The sequence below is a fragment of the Styela clava genome, chromosome 11 (genome assembly GCF_964204865.1).
Source record: "Styela clava chromosome 11, kaStyClav1.hap1.2, whole genome shotgun sequence".
NCBI lineage: Eukaryota > Metazoa > Chordata > Ascidiacea > Stolidobranchia > Styelidae > Styela > Styela clava.
This window is the reverse complement of record NC_135260.1, coordinates 20987625-21003235: the sequence shown is the minus strand read 5'-3', so window position 1 is coordinate 21003235 and position 15611 is coordinate 20987625. Positions and strand designations below refer to the sequence as shown.

Genomic DNA, 15611 nt, shown 5'->3' with positions numbered 1-15611 from the left:
AAACAAAGTCGCATTCACTATGTCTAGTTCTCAATTAACTCATGTCCATGATGGAGAGGATGTGGAAAATAGTAACAGTTTCCAGACTAAATTTCAAGGAGCTCTTGGGAATCCTGAAAAATTGTGGGATTATATCAACGAAAACAAAGAAGCAGAAACTGTTATCCGACCTGTTGCTTGGGAATTGATCGGTTCCACTATAAGTTTTCTCAGAGAAAATGCCATTTCTGAAAATCTGAAGACATATGAGAAATGTTTGGAGAAAATTGCTGGATTCGCAGTACCGAAAGATGTTTATCTGGGTATATTGGAACAATTTGACCCGAGTATTGAGTCGATGTATGTTGAACTTCTCATGCCTGCATTATCAAATGTTCTTGAGAAGCTTGCTTTAAATGACATCGATGCGTGTATCACTGTCCTTGAAACTACATTTTCAACTTTATCATATTATCTTGAAAGTCTAAATATTCCTAAGTATGAAGATTTTGATCCCACATTAAAACGAACAAAAAAATTCGAAGCTCAGAAAATTGAAAGTTTTATTTCTAAATATATTGATTTATTAAACCCAGTGGTGAGAGAAATATACTCTAAAAACAACCAGATATCTTCAAATATTCTTCAATTTGAAAGTTATATGTTTCAGTTTTTATGCAATTTGCTCATAATGCTGGGACAAGTTGACTTAGATGAGCCCTTACCAGATAAAGAAAATGACTCGATAAGAGAAAATGTAATTTTTCCGGGGACTTCAAAAATATGCTGTGACGTTATGCTTAAAATAACACATTTTCACTCACCAAATGTTCTGTGGCATATTGTGAATTGGTACAAGTTACAACCAGCTGAGGAGCGGTCAATGGAAGCTAAATTTGAAATTGTAAAACAAGTCGATCGAGCGAGAGCATGTTATGTTTTTTTATTGCTGTGTAGAGGTTTGCTTTATGATCAATTTCCTAAAGTTTATTCGAGTCAATGTCTTCTGGTATTTACATGCATATCACTAAACACTCTACTTTCTTGTGAAAACCAGTGTGTGGCATGGAAAGGTTTAGAAACTCTTTCATTCATTTTGAATCAAACAAGTGATAGCTCAATCTCATGTGGCGAAGTTGTCTATAATATAAAGATGTCTTATGGAAGCTTTCAAGGTCGTAGTCAATCACTAAATCCCATCCTTGATGTTTTTAAAAATCTCATTAGCATTGCTGTTATGCTACCTTCGAAAACTATCCGTTCAACTGCTATACAACATGTGACTAAACTACTGAATTTATTTCGTTGGGAGGATAAATATTCAATTTTAGTTCATCTGCTCAGAACAACAGATCACAATGGTGTGCAAGGAGTCTTGATTGGTTACTTAAAAGACCGTTTCAATGAAATTTTACAAGAAATTTCCCCGAAAAATTCTTTAATTTTTTGTGAAGCTCATAAAATGTCTACTCTAGGAGAGCTGATATTTTTATTACCTCAAGGAACAGAGACTGATTTACTTGAAGACTGTGACAGACTCATGCCTGCATTGAATTTGTTTCGTTTCCTTCTTATCAGAGATAAGACGAACAAAACAGGAATACTTGATCATTTGGATAAATTAGATACAGAGTTTCTAAAACCTTTGAGGAATGCTATTGACCTATCTCGAGCTCATTATGAAAATGAACTAAAGAAGTATGATCGGAGTTCTAAACGTCCTGATGATAATAAAACTGAATTTCTTGTTAATGGAACCCCATTACCTACTTTACCATACAAGGAGCAAAAGCGAACACTTGAGGCAGCATTGCATACTTTTGATATGATTGAAATTGTTACAATTAGGGTAATTGAGTTGATAGATGTTTCATACACAAAACACAATAGTGGATGTGAAAAGCATACTCAAAACAAGCTATGATTTATTCAATTAATGAAACATATATTGAATAAAACGGCTGTAGCTCTATATGCTTGTATTATTTATTCGAACTCCCGAAGTATGTGAACCAAAATACTCTGAACATAGTATGTGTACCACGTTAAGGTTAGGCCCTAATTGTATTCCAATTTTCCTTATTTTAGTTCTATTACGAGTTCGGAGACTAGCCAAGTGACTCGTAGTATTTGTACCTGAAATTATGGCCTAACCTGGTACACATACTACGTTCCGGTGTCCTCCATCTTGGTTCACATACTTTGGGAGTACCTATTTATCTCGTAGTTCCTAATTTGAATAAAAATTAATGACTTTGTTTTTCATTTTTGTCACTCCCCAATCTGTTTTCAAAGTCTGTTGTGCAATTTAAATTACCAGAAGTTAGCTATAGAGAGTCAGCCTTTTCGAAAAAAATGCTTCAATTATTTTTTGAATGTTTAATAACATATCTTTCGGGAGATAACTTGAAATTTGTAACATGCAAATTTATTATGCATCCATGAATTATTGAGTTTATTTCTTGTTAAGATCAGTTTTATATATTATTCTTATTTTTAGTATATATTTATATACATAAATATAATGAATATTAGCAATCAAGCTGACAATTCATTGGAAGAAGATGCAATATTATATGACTTGTCATATCAAGTGGAATGGCCCGAACAAAAGGAAGTTGTCGGTGAGATATTTATTGCTTGGTCCATATATAAAAAAAAATCCATATATAAAAAAAGTTTTATGCAAGTGAGCATATTTGATACATGGCGATGACGAAGCTGTGTATTCTCTGAATTTGACAGCTTTTATTAATATTAAAGTTGAAAATATATTTTCAAACAGACAGACCCAATATTTTATTCAGTAGCCTAAGTCAGCTTGCAGTTTAATGCGAATTTTCAGACTCCACAAGACCACAACTCAGTGGTAATATTTCAGTTTATAGAGATTTTTTTTTAATTCTGTGAAAATCGATTTTAATTTTAAAACCAGTCATTAATCGTAATTGTATTTGGCTGCTTGAATATGTTTGTAATTATAAAAATTTATAATATTCCAGGAGGTTCACAACAAGATGAAATTCAATCAAATGTCATTTACAACAATGCCAAACGGATTCAGTCTTCAATATCAAGGTGGACATGGGCAACTGTCCGGGCTGTTGGTATTCCAGTAAGATCAGGAGCATCATGTATTTTGCCACCAGACTTGATCAAGTTAATAAACAGCCAAGAATCATGGATGTTTGCTAGATCACCTGATGGTAATTTTATTGCAGTATTGCAAGATGGATGTTTGGAAGTTCTCTCATCCAAAGATGACTACAGTGTGCTAGTCGGGCGTTGCAATTTTACAAAAGACCTTTTTCCTCAATGGCGAAAAATTTCTTGGAGTCTACATTCTACAACAATTGCTTTTTCTGACAGCGATGGTACCGTTTATGTGTGTGACCTCAAAGGAATACTTTTACTCACTTATCAAGGTCACATGAATGATGACAAAAAAGCTTATGATTATAGTTCAGCCATTTGTAGTTTGACTTTCATTGGACATGAAGTGACACACAAACATAAAGATGACAGTTTGCATTTATTGGTCGTGTCTTACAGTGGAATGGCGACTTGTCTTGAAATAAACAGCATTTATGAAAGAGGTTATCAAATGACGTATGAATTTGATTTTTCACCTAGTTATTCTAATGGAGTGAGTGGTGTTCTTTATAATCAGGACCACAGTATGATTATTGTTGGTGGATGTGCTGGTTATGCCACGAGCGATGATGATGTACCGAGAGCGACTAGGATTGGATTAACAGCATGGCGGCTTCTGTCAGAAGAACCTTTTCTCAAAGCTCTGAATGTTTTTTCAGATGTTGATGATGCTAAACGAAATCAGAGTTTTCTGAGGAGGCTGTCCACTGTTCCAGTAGGTTTGGGTAAAAAATTGCGAAAACAGTTTTTTGATGGAATATATACGATGTCATTATCACCATGTTGTAAATTTCTGGCTACAATTCAAATATCCGGTAGTCTTTCCATCTGGGATATCCCTTCTCTCAGACACAAAAGATGTTGGAACAAAGAAGATCAACCATTTTTTGATAGCCTGGATCCGGATGCTGTGAAATCTATAAATTCTGCTAAAAAGTTCAAGGAATATCCTTTATTACAAAACATTATTGACTGTCAGTGGTGGAACGACTCCAGTGTTATTTTAGCACGTTGTTCTGGTTCATTGACAGTTGTACGTGTTTCTGGTTTGTCTCTTGATAACCTTTTTGGTGAACAATGCGAGTGGTTGGAGCCAGCTCCGAGAATATCATTCTGCAGAGATGAGGGTTTCCTTGCGTTAGAATGCCAACCTCAAGTTAAAACATTGAAGCGACAACGTATGGATTCGGTAGAAGAAGCACAAAAGGAGGAAGATGAGGAATATGACCCATTTTTGGATGACAGTGACAAAGAAGATCATCCAGGTATAGCAGGCCGTTTGAAAAACTACACTAAATCAACCATGTATGATTTAACTGAAATTGAATATTTTAGACCTCCAAGAAAGCGGCCCAAACTTGTTACAAAGTCATATAGACTGTTAACTTTGACAAAAACAACACCTGAGAAACTTTTTGAAAAAAAATTGGATGATGAAGAATATGGTGAAGCACTAGCTCTGGCACGTAGATATAACTTAGATAGTGACAAAGTGTTCCAAAGGCAATGGAGAAAATCACCTGTTTCAGTTGCATCTATTCAGGACTATTTAAGCAAAGTCACAAAACGATCATGGGTCATGCACGAGTGTTGTGAAAGAGTACCTGACGAACTAGATGCTGCTAGAGAGCTTTTAAAGTTTGCACTGACAGTTACAGATATTGATAAAATTGGAGAGGTGAAACACACTGAATCTAAATCATCATCAACTTCCTCAGATTCGGAATCAGATTATGAAGAATATGAAGGATTTGATGTTGAGGAACAACGACAACAAGAAATACGACAAAGAGAAAAATTTGTTAAAAAATGGTCGAAAAATTTTGATTTTGATAATTTATCACTTGAACAAAAAGAAACTATTAGAACAAGAAAAAAGATTCTGAAATACTTTGACAGACTTTCTACATATGAAAGTCTACTGGGCGGCTACGATGCAGCAAGAGAACGTTACAACAGGGAAAGATTTGCAATCTTTAGACAACAGGACATGTTAACTTCTGCTTTAGAATATGCTCGTTCATGCGATTGGAAATCAGTTGATATATTGCTAACATTTCATGGAGATGAATTACGAGAACATCGTCTTCCTATTTTGTCAAATTTTCCAAAGACACTTTCTCCTACAGAATATAAAAGCTTGTTGCCTTACGTTGATGAGGAGGGAGAAGTCGGTCAATGGCCTGAAGTGAAGCATCGTGATCCTGAAGATTGGTGTGAAAAAGAGGAATATCAACATAAATTGACGTTGCTGACACAACCAGTGGATCCAGCATATGACTTTTATGAAGAAAACAAACATCTTAAAACTTTTCGAGTCACTTCACTTTCTGCAGAGTTGGTCAAAGAATGGTATTTACAACAGGCTGTGCAAATGGATACTGACGCTAGAGACATTGAAGGAGCATTGGATATCTTAAGCATTGGGGCAGAGAACTACGTTGAAGGTCTTCAAGACTTGACAAGAGATTTTAAAACGTTGGAAATGCTGGTCTATGAATGTAACTATGATCCAGGTTTGACTTTTGTTCAACTTCAAAGAAAAAGCAAGTTAGAACAACTGAAAATGTTAATGGATAACTCGTCAAAAGAAATGTATGGTAAAAACTTTCACAGATGGGCTATACCATTTTTAAAATCAACCAATGATGTTGAGTCTGCCTCCATAATATTTTATAAATATGTTACGGAAATGGCGGAAGATGATCTAACATTTCCTTGTCAGATATTCACAAGTTTCTTGCAGGATAAGTCAATGCCTCCAGTAATTGCAAGTTTGGAAATGTTAATAAAGTTAGCTCTTGAGTCTGTTTATCTCTGTGGTAAAGCACAGCTGGATTATGTGAAAAAAATCCATGCATCCTTGGCAAAGCTAGATAGATTAGTTATGAACAATATGGCCGGTCATCTGATTGAAGACATATCTTCGTTAGAAAATCACATTTACACCTGCTCAATATTAGCAGGATATAATGTGAAAGTTTCACCTTTCGATGTTAAAGAAGTGGAAAATGACAGAATGAAAGTTGAAAGACTTCTTACTCGCTTAAGTAGAACTGCTGGTGCACAAGAGCCACCTCTGGGTAGCAATGGATGGAACAATTTGCTGAAAGATATGTTGCAACTTCGGAATCAAATTTTTTCAAAAACTTGTGATCTTGAAGCTGCAGTTTGCCTTGAAGTTTTTGTGGAAAGTCTTCTAACATCGGGAAGTATTGCCAACTTCAGAATAGCAGGTGAGCGTATGATGCGTACCGCAGATGAAGAACGTGAAGCAAGCAGAAAACGGCTTTATCCAGCACAGCAAAAACTCTCGTATGAAAGTTCAGTTGCTCTCGTTGTTAAATCATCCCAAGAATATTTTGATGCGTCATCTCCTCACAGCGAGGATAATATGCTTAGTTTAGCAAGAGAATGTCTGTTGTTGATTACAGACAGACCTCCATTGATACACGAAAAACTTGACATGATAGAGGGTGTTGTGCTTTTGCAAAGATTTGGGGTTGACAAGTTGCCTCTACAAGTGAGGTTAACGGAAGATCGTTTATCTCTCATCAAAAAAGCAATAGACATGGACAATGATGCGTACCGAAAGACAGAGCCACTGCTTCGTTTAGGAATGCTTTTTAGAGTTTGTGGTTTAAACAAAGAAGAAAGAAAGGGACGGATTTTGAACATGATCATTGACAAAGCACTTAATTGTAATGATTTGCAAACAGCATATTGCCTTTGTCAAGAATTGATAGGCATGTCCTACACGCAGGCATGGGAGGTTTGTTTTAGATTGGCTTGTGAAAGTGATTTCGAAGATATAATTGCCAAGAGAGACATATTGGCCTTTGTAGTCTGCTTTTGTGATGAATCAAAACTGGTAAAAGTAATGGAGCAGATGTGTGTTTTGGACTCACAAATACTTCAAAATGTTATCAGCAAACATAAGACACAAAATACTGAGTTGGTTTCTAATCCTGAAGATGTGGATGAGCATGTGATGGAAGAAGAGTCACCCACTCTCCCTAAATCATTTGAGATACTCTCAGAAGATTCTAACCCACTCAATAAATTTGTTTCATCTACATCTGATTTTTTGTCGCCAACAAAAATGTTGGAATCAACTGCAAAAGGAACAAAAGTAATGTTATCTGCTACTGGCACAATGCTATCTGCTACTTCCAGCACAACAAAAGCCGTTTTGTCAAATGTCGGTAATACTGATTGGTGGAAAAATACAATAGATCAAACTCTTTCTATTATTCCCATACCAGATGATCAAGTTATGGAATTAGAACCTGAAAAAGAGTTATTGAATGAGGATCTGGAATTACAAGGTTGTTCAGATTTTTATTCAGGTATTATTGAAAACTCCGTAACAAAGCATGGCCTGCTGATTAACAAGGGAAGTTATTTCATTCCTACGCCTGTTTCTATGTATCAAGCCAAGCTTCGTATTTTACAGCTATCACAGCAGATGCATGAACAACTCGGCTCAAATATTGATGATGAAGTAATAGTGCTCGAAAATATGGTCAAGGAAGTTCTACCATATGATTTTGCACTTGGTATTGGATATCTCCTCGCATTTCCAAATCCAGAAAATGCATTTTCTTGTATGCAAATGTTTCCAATATCAGCATTGTCAATACAAATGGCATTGTATTATTTTTCATTGCTACTGTTAGGCCTCGATTCAGAAGATCATTTATTAGATTCTAAATCAGTTTTATATAATGTTCCTCCATTGAAACTGATCAAACATGCACTAGATATAGCAGAATCTTCTGATTACAAAGGAGATCATAAAGCAAAACTTGTGTCTTCTTACCTAATCCAGCTTCGAGAACAATTGTATGACTTTTCACAAGGTGAAAAACTTCAACAACTGGGACGGGGCATCGATCTTGGTCGGTTTACTAAAGATAATGATTACAAACAAGAAACAATCTTAGGTCTTGCCATGACGTCTGATGAAGAACAATACAAACTAGCTGTTTCACTTGCACATCGTTCCGGTACAGATCTTTGGTTGGTATTGGTTACACATTTGGAATACTTGTTCTCTGATTGCCAAGAAGAACTGAATTGTCAAGATCTACATGAACGTATTAAAAACCTTAACATGGTTCCTGAACTGGTAACTCGTCCGAGTGAATTTTTTGACAGAATGGATAAGTATACATATCCTTTCATAAGTGGCAAAGATCATGACAGACTTATTCTATATTATAGCTTGTTGAATGAATGTGCATCAATGCAGGAACAATTTGTATCAAGTCATAATTTATGTAAAATCTCACCTGCTGATCATATCAAGATGTTGCGGAAAATCAAAAGTGTTGCACCAAGTTTGGACTACAAGGTGATAGTCAGTGATGAAAAAACATCGACCCACCAAACTATTCTTAATATTCTTTGTCCTATATTAAATGCAGATAATATACCCATGTTTGCTAAGATGATGCCAACTATACCTTATTCGTCGTTTAAGATGAGCGCAAGTTCACTTTATCTCTTAGTAGCAAGAAACTTGATGTGGGCAGAATCATCAGCTGAATCATTGGGAAAAGATATTAATTGGAGCATGCGGTATGATTCATGTAACTCGTTTTTACGTATGTGTTATCCCAATGATCTTCTGTCGTTTTTTCAACAAATGTTCTCAACATCAGATTTTTCCGAACTGTTGCCGCAAAAGACTCGACAAGAAATTATGAAAAAGGGAATTAAACTTTGTAAAATACAAGGCACAAAAGAACGGAAAAATCAACTGGACGAAGGAATTTTACAAAATGGACAAAGTTTTCATACAGTATTGCCAGTATTTCTGCAAATGTCTAAGCATTTAGATAGCTACTCAACTACATTCATTTCAGATTTGGTGAAAAGATCAAAAACGGATGAAAAAATGAAACATTATTTATGGCTTTATGATAAATCTCAGTCTCGGCCTGAGGTAATATTAGATGTTGCAGCAACTATGCTCTGTGATGGCTGTTCTCCAACATTTTTGCAAGGTTTTCTTGCCGTTGTTCCCGGTAACAAATGGTCACCAGCAAATGTTTTGCGAAAATGTGTTGATGATCTTATAAAAGATTTTACATCATCAGATGACAGCAATTTAGTATTTGATAAGATTTCTTCTATTGTCATCACGATTGGTGATCATGTGAAAGAGAATGGAAGTGTGTTTACATCCAGTCAAGTTATAGATTTGCTGCGTCCATTCTGTAGTGATGTCAGTGTGGAAGTGAAGATACGAGTTGATATTTTACAACTTTTAGAAGATCAATTTGAGTTGGCAGACTCTGAAGCAAACCTTCTCCTTTTACATAGATCAAGAGCAATTGTTCGAGATGGTTGGGGTATGCAAACATGTGATAATTTATTAGCAGGTGATGAAGAATTCATCAGTATTATCACAGATGATAACAAACGTTTTGCTTTGTTTCAAAATCTTCTAATTTCCGATCAACTTGACATTATGAAATTAAAGCATCTGATCACACTTCTCAACATATGGCCTCAGTTTTCAACTTCGAAAATGCTAGCTGATAGTTGGCAGTTATTGCTTATTAATCTTGCAGACTTTGGTCAAGATGGAGGAAAAGAAATCATCGAAATAATAAGAAGGAACAAAGAAATGCTAACGGAAAGCTCTATAAATGATATTTTTAAGAAATTAATGCAGGCTAAACTCTCTTTCTTTGCAATCAAGCTTGCTCTTTTGACAAACATACCTGCAATGCGTGACCAGCTCATTAACGCGATAAAGTCAGTCAAATGTATGGGACCCAGTCAATGTGACGAAGAATTAGTTCGATTGATGCTCGAAAATTCTATTGCTGCTGAAACTGTTGGGACTCTCTACTATGCAAGAATATCAGAGTATCTTCTATCTGGTGATTGTACTGATGCAAAACGGCATGTAAACCAGTTGGCACGTCAGCTTCAAGATCAGGAAAATATTGCTGAAGCAGGAACATTGTTGCTTAATTTTAGAGGAACACATCCTGGTCTCAGAACATTCGGAAATGCGCTGTCATCATTGAGGAGGTGGCTGGAATCTTGAATGGTGTTTATAGATATGAGTAGGATAAAGAGGCAATTTTTGGTTGTGGGCATCTCTTAAATATTTGATATCAACTTGGCCTTTTTCAAAAATGTAACACTGAATCAGATTGGGGATCTAGGGGTTCGCATGTACCCCATTTTCGGAGTGTCTTATAAATTTGCGGAATCAATTAATGTTTCTATATTAGATTCATGTAAAGCGTGTCATGTCAATGTAACTTACATACATTTACTGAACTGAGGGAACCTGTTTTAGTGGATTGATAACAAAAGGAACCTATTTTTTGAATTCACAATCCCATATGATAAATATTTTACCAGCTTTTCAAATATATGCGGCTTATAGGTTTTGTCTCATGCCATAATGGTTTATAAATATTGTTAACATAGCATATAGGAATTGCATACATAATGTTCCATTTTGCAAGATATGTCACTAGTGTATTTTTTCTTAAAAGCGAGATGTAGTTTAATGGTGCTTGCTTGTTTTAATCATGTAGTTTATTCAATGAATTCTGAAATAATTTATACATGGCCAAGAATGGTATACTGATAGATATAGGTTCATGTTTTAGTTCATCTATTTTTCCGTGCAATGTTGTACTTGAATTTTAATAAAATGGTTATTCCATTAGTCTGTATTATATTAGCTCGCTTATGTTATTCGAAAATGATCCCTTGAAGAGGCACTATTGATCAGGAACTTGGAAGTTAATCTCATTCATTACATCCCATCTTATGGTGATTTTAAACAGTTGTCACAATATCTTTAATGTTGACTTGTTAATGAGAGTGATATGTTGTAAGGTAGTCTGAAAACTCATTTCAGGCGCCACATTGTACAGAACACTGCAAGAGTCTTGTGGGCTCTTGATGTAGACAACCTAGAGTCGTTAGGATGTACATATGGGGGAGAGGAAAGGTGATGTTAGAGGAAGTCGTAACTGAGGATGGGCAATAAAGAACACAATTCGGTTCTGCCTATTCGGCGCCAAACGTCTATTTTTGTATTTCGGATTTCTCGTTTATTTATCAGTGATGAGCGTACGTATTCTCTCGCGACAATATTGCTCTCATTTGATTATACTTGTGGCCATCAAACACCGTAATCCCAACTTGCATATTCAGAACGCGAAGATGGCGTTTTTGCACCATATTTACGTTTCACAATTTTACTATCTAGTTCGCTTATATATAATAATAGTTATTATTGGTGCAGACTGACGATTTTCCGATTACCTGATTGCAACAATCTTAAATTTTTGGAATACGTGAAACATTCTTTATTTCGAATTAAATGACTTTTCGGGGCCTTCGAGTTCTTCCGTAAATGACGTGTACCAGACGTAAGTTGTTAAAACATTATTCGCGGTAAATTCAGATCATATTTTATTTTTCACCGTTTCCGAAAATACAAAGTTTTATCGCAAAACAAGGCGTTTTGTTACATTTTTTTGCGCATCAAGTCGCCGTTCCTATGGTCCAAGCTCGACACACGTTTGGTCGGGCGATATTCAAAAAAGTTACGACGATAAATTAAAAAAGTTGCCATACTATTGATGGACACCATGCGAAGCGTATCTGGGTAGATATATGAAAACTGAAAATTAAAATTTTGCGATAGGAAAGAATTTGATTTTAATTGTTATTTTACGAGTATTGCTTGCAGAAAATAACATGCTGACATATTTGATTATAATTGATAGCCGTTAAATTTATTTTACATTATTAATTAACGCGCCCTGCCGCACAAATTGCAGTGGCCCCGGCCTGGCCTGTTTTAGGCGCTCTCACATTAATATCATTAATATTAATTTAATGCTTTTTCACAGCACCTAATTTTTGTATTCCACAATTTTGTAATGAAGAGTGTGATGCGGTATTTGTTTTAACAAATAGGCTACAGTAAGTATTTAGGGATCACATAAATTTTGAACAATTTAAAGCAAAAAGGAGTTTGTTAAAATTTTTATATTTCATTGTCCTGTTTGGTAACAAATAAAATCCAGTTCTCAGGGTATATTCAATTGAATACAAAGGTAGTAGTACATTCACAATTTTGCTTTTCTAAATCGTAATCCATAAATATGGCGTGAGAATTCCCAGATTTGAATACCAATAAAAATAGAATACGATCCGGTATTCTAGAATAGTAAATTATTCTACATTGCCCATTCCTAGCCGTAACCGACCAGCCGTTACGTGAACAGCCCTACGGCCAGCAATCCTCTGGCATATAATATTGCCCACGGGATAAACAAGAAAACATTCCACAAATTTAGGAATACCGCCATGACATAGAACAGTGTTTCTTAAACCTGGTTTTGATCGAACTACTGAGGACTTCGGGTTGCCAACTTAGTGTTAAACCGTTCCAGGGCACCTTACTATCTAGAATTTGAAAATTGATGCAACAGAAGCTTGTGAAACATAAAAAACATCAAAAGCAACAGTGCGCGCTGCGCGTCAAAGTGTGATGATCGTGCGAAACTCCAAGCCTCTAAATAATTTTATCATAATCAAAGACACTTATGAAGTGTTGAATCTTTGAGGCATAAATGCAAAAAAAAACTAAAACAGGGAAAATGTACAATTTGTGCTAAGTAGATTTATTTATTAAACATAAAACACAAAAAATCAGTCTTACACGTATATATATATTTAAATTTGCATTTTTCTTGTGATTTCGCCGCTCCAAGAATATATTTGTCTTTGCTAATAAACTCATTGCTTGACATGAAAGTTCAATTTCATCATCAGTACAGCTTTGACGAGATTAAAGTTTAGTTTGTTTCTACTGTTGGTCCAAAGCGCATTCATAACTGTGGGCACACAGTTCTTCATACAATTTATCGCAGTCGAGACTTATGCCCAAGCGTCCAACAAGTGACAAGTCTGACCATTCAATGTCATCTTCAAGTGCAAGTGGGGCTACTTCATTGAAAAACGAATGCTCATAATCATACCATTTGGGTTATTATGACAAACTGAAAAAAACTGGTCAACTTCTTGCGTAAATTTTTGTTTATCAGAGAAGTTGACTTCGACAAGATTTAAGAAGTTTTGTATCATTACTTCCATAAAACTTGTTTTCACATCGCTGCTCTTTTCCTTAACACTCAGCATTATTCCATGCAGTTTTGTGGCAGTAGTAGCATTTGATTCGAGCCGTTTAAATAATGGCTTCTTGAAAAATATTCATTACATTATGTACAAAATTCAAAACAAATGTAGCAGTATGTCAAGACATTTTTCACAAAAAAAAACTGTTGATTTCAGCGCTGGCCAAAAAAATAACAGTTCATCAAGGATCAATAGCAGGTAGTAGATTTAGCCACCTTGTAGTATATATATGTTTTAATAACTCTTTATATTCTATATCGACGAAATTACAAATGTCTCTGCGAGCTTCAGATTTCTTCGCCGATGATGCAAACGAATTACAAATTTTAATAAGAAATGACTCCACATCAAAGGCAAAAGCCTCTAGCGGTCTAGCCTAAAGCGTATTTCACACAGTTGTACGTTGAGAACATGGTAGTTGCAATTCGCCTGTATAATATAAGAATATTTCAGTTTCTGTTGAACTGAAGAATGTTTACCGTAATTACTACCGTACTACTATCACTGTAGATCAGGGGTCGGCAACCTTTTGTCGCTCGCGGGCCAAAATCAAGGGTTGCAAGTCATTGGCGGGCCGCTCATATTTTTAGAAAGTTTAAAACCGAACGGATGATACTTTTTATAATAAAAATCAAGCAGAGAATAGAATATAGATTTATTTCCTCGTTGCATTACATCTAAAAAAATTCAATTTGAATATTTTCGGCGCGTTTAAACCCTTTGCACTTGGCATCAACTTTTCTGCGTTTGTTGCCATTTTTCTAATTTTAATTAAATTATAAGCACATTAAACGAGTAATTGAGAATTTTATATTTGTTGGATTTATAATATAATTTAGTCTACACGTGTCTTACAATGAATTCGGCTACGTAAAGAATATAACCGTCAAAACAGCTGTTTTTCTGCTATAATTCCGTGAAGCGTCGCGGGCCGGATCCGGCCTTCTGCTTTTACCCATTCTGAACGGAAAACATATATTTTTGGAAGTTTTTTTTTCGGCAGAGTTTGTGCCAATGTATCCTCAAACTTACATTTTACAATCTACACCATAATCACTTTGTTCAACAAACTCGGTTTGTGAAGATGACAAGGGATTATAAATTTTGGCGCTCCAGAAGTATGTGCATCAAAAAGGCGGACACCGGAACGTCGTACAGGCCTAACCCTAACCTGGTACACATATGACGTTTTGGTGTCCGCCATCAGAACGTAAATCTTTAATATCCTTCACTGCTAAAGTGAACATTCAGTGATTTGAATGTTATTTTCCACAGGCGAATTTTAATCTTAATTCAAAGCTGCAATTATTGCTTTATCAGTTTTTCAACAGTTGTTTTCCAGAGCATCGGTTTCCTTGTTCATTTCTGTATTCCGTGATTGTTTCGAACCGCATAGTTTGCTGACTTTTTCATTGTTTTGCATTTTACTGGGCATGAACATTATGTATCTCCACTAAAAATATTGCACCAAATGACAACTATTGAATTTTCTAGATTGTGCAAAGTGTTGCCTTGTTCTTCTTCTAAGTGTTTGCATATTATATCTTGAATCGATTTAAAAGGTATTGGCCGATTTTGTATCGTCTTTTTTTGTGTCTTTGAAAGCAAGATGTTCCCTACAGCTATTTACTTATTTAGGTATATATATATATATATACAATCTAGAATCCCAGACCCAGATTTTGCTGCATCCAAATATTTAAAATCAACTTCATTTATATATATGATATGTGGGGTAAATCTGGGAATCTTTCAATTAGCATAATTAGACGGAAGAAGTCGTTAGAAGTCTATTACATTTAATTTATCTACCTAAATTTTGTTAGTATTTCGTGTGGGTTCTCCACAGATCCCTCCAGCAATTATGTGTTTTTTAAGTATTACCCGATTCTGAATCGCGTTTTCGCATGCTTGTATTATTATTTTGGTGGGCGGGCGCGTACGTTTACGTTTTTCAGCTTTATTTTGAGTTATGCTCGCCTTCCAGGTATCTCTGCATTTTGTTTGTTCCACTTTTTGTGCTGTTTTGATTTTATGAGTACCGAAATAAATGATTGATTGATATCGCCATGAACAGTACTCACTAGTGGGATATTCACCGTATTGATACATTCATCTACGACTATGGGGAGTCTTTATTTCACGCGAAAGTAACACAGACGCGGCGACGTCTTTATGATAATAATGTTCAACAGAAGTTTGGAGGGTTAATTTACAAAGAGTGTGTGTTCAAAACCGAGAATCTAAGCAGGTATGCTTCATCAGATTTTGAAGCAGCTATGGAATAG

The 15611-nt window shown here is 35.4% G+C and overlaps 2 protein-coding genes across 2 annotated transcripts; both read left to right on the top strand.

Moving 5' to 3' along the window:
- Positions 1-19: 19 nt before the first annotated feature.
- LOC120347686 (glomulin-like) lies at positions 20-2479 on the top strand. The gene has a single exon (XM_039417749.2). It carries the CDS (start codon positions 20-22, stop codon positions 1901-1903), a length of 1884 nt encoding a protein of 627 aa, XP_039273683.2. The 3' UTR covers positions 1904-2479.
- LOC120347852 (NBAS subunit of NRZ tethering complex-like) lies at positions 2469-10834 on the top strand. The gene is made up of 2 exons (XM_078117879.1): positions 2469-2603; positions 2982-10834. The coding sequence occupies exons 1-2, from the start codon at positions 2504-2506 to the stop codon at positions 10196-10198; spliced, it is 7317 nt and encodes a 2438-aa protein (XP_077974005.1). The 5' UTR covers positions 2469-2503; the 3' UTR covers positions 10199-10834.
- The last annotated feature ends 4777 nt before the right edge of the window (positions 10835-15611 follow it).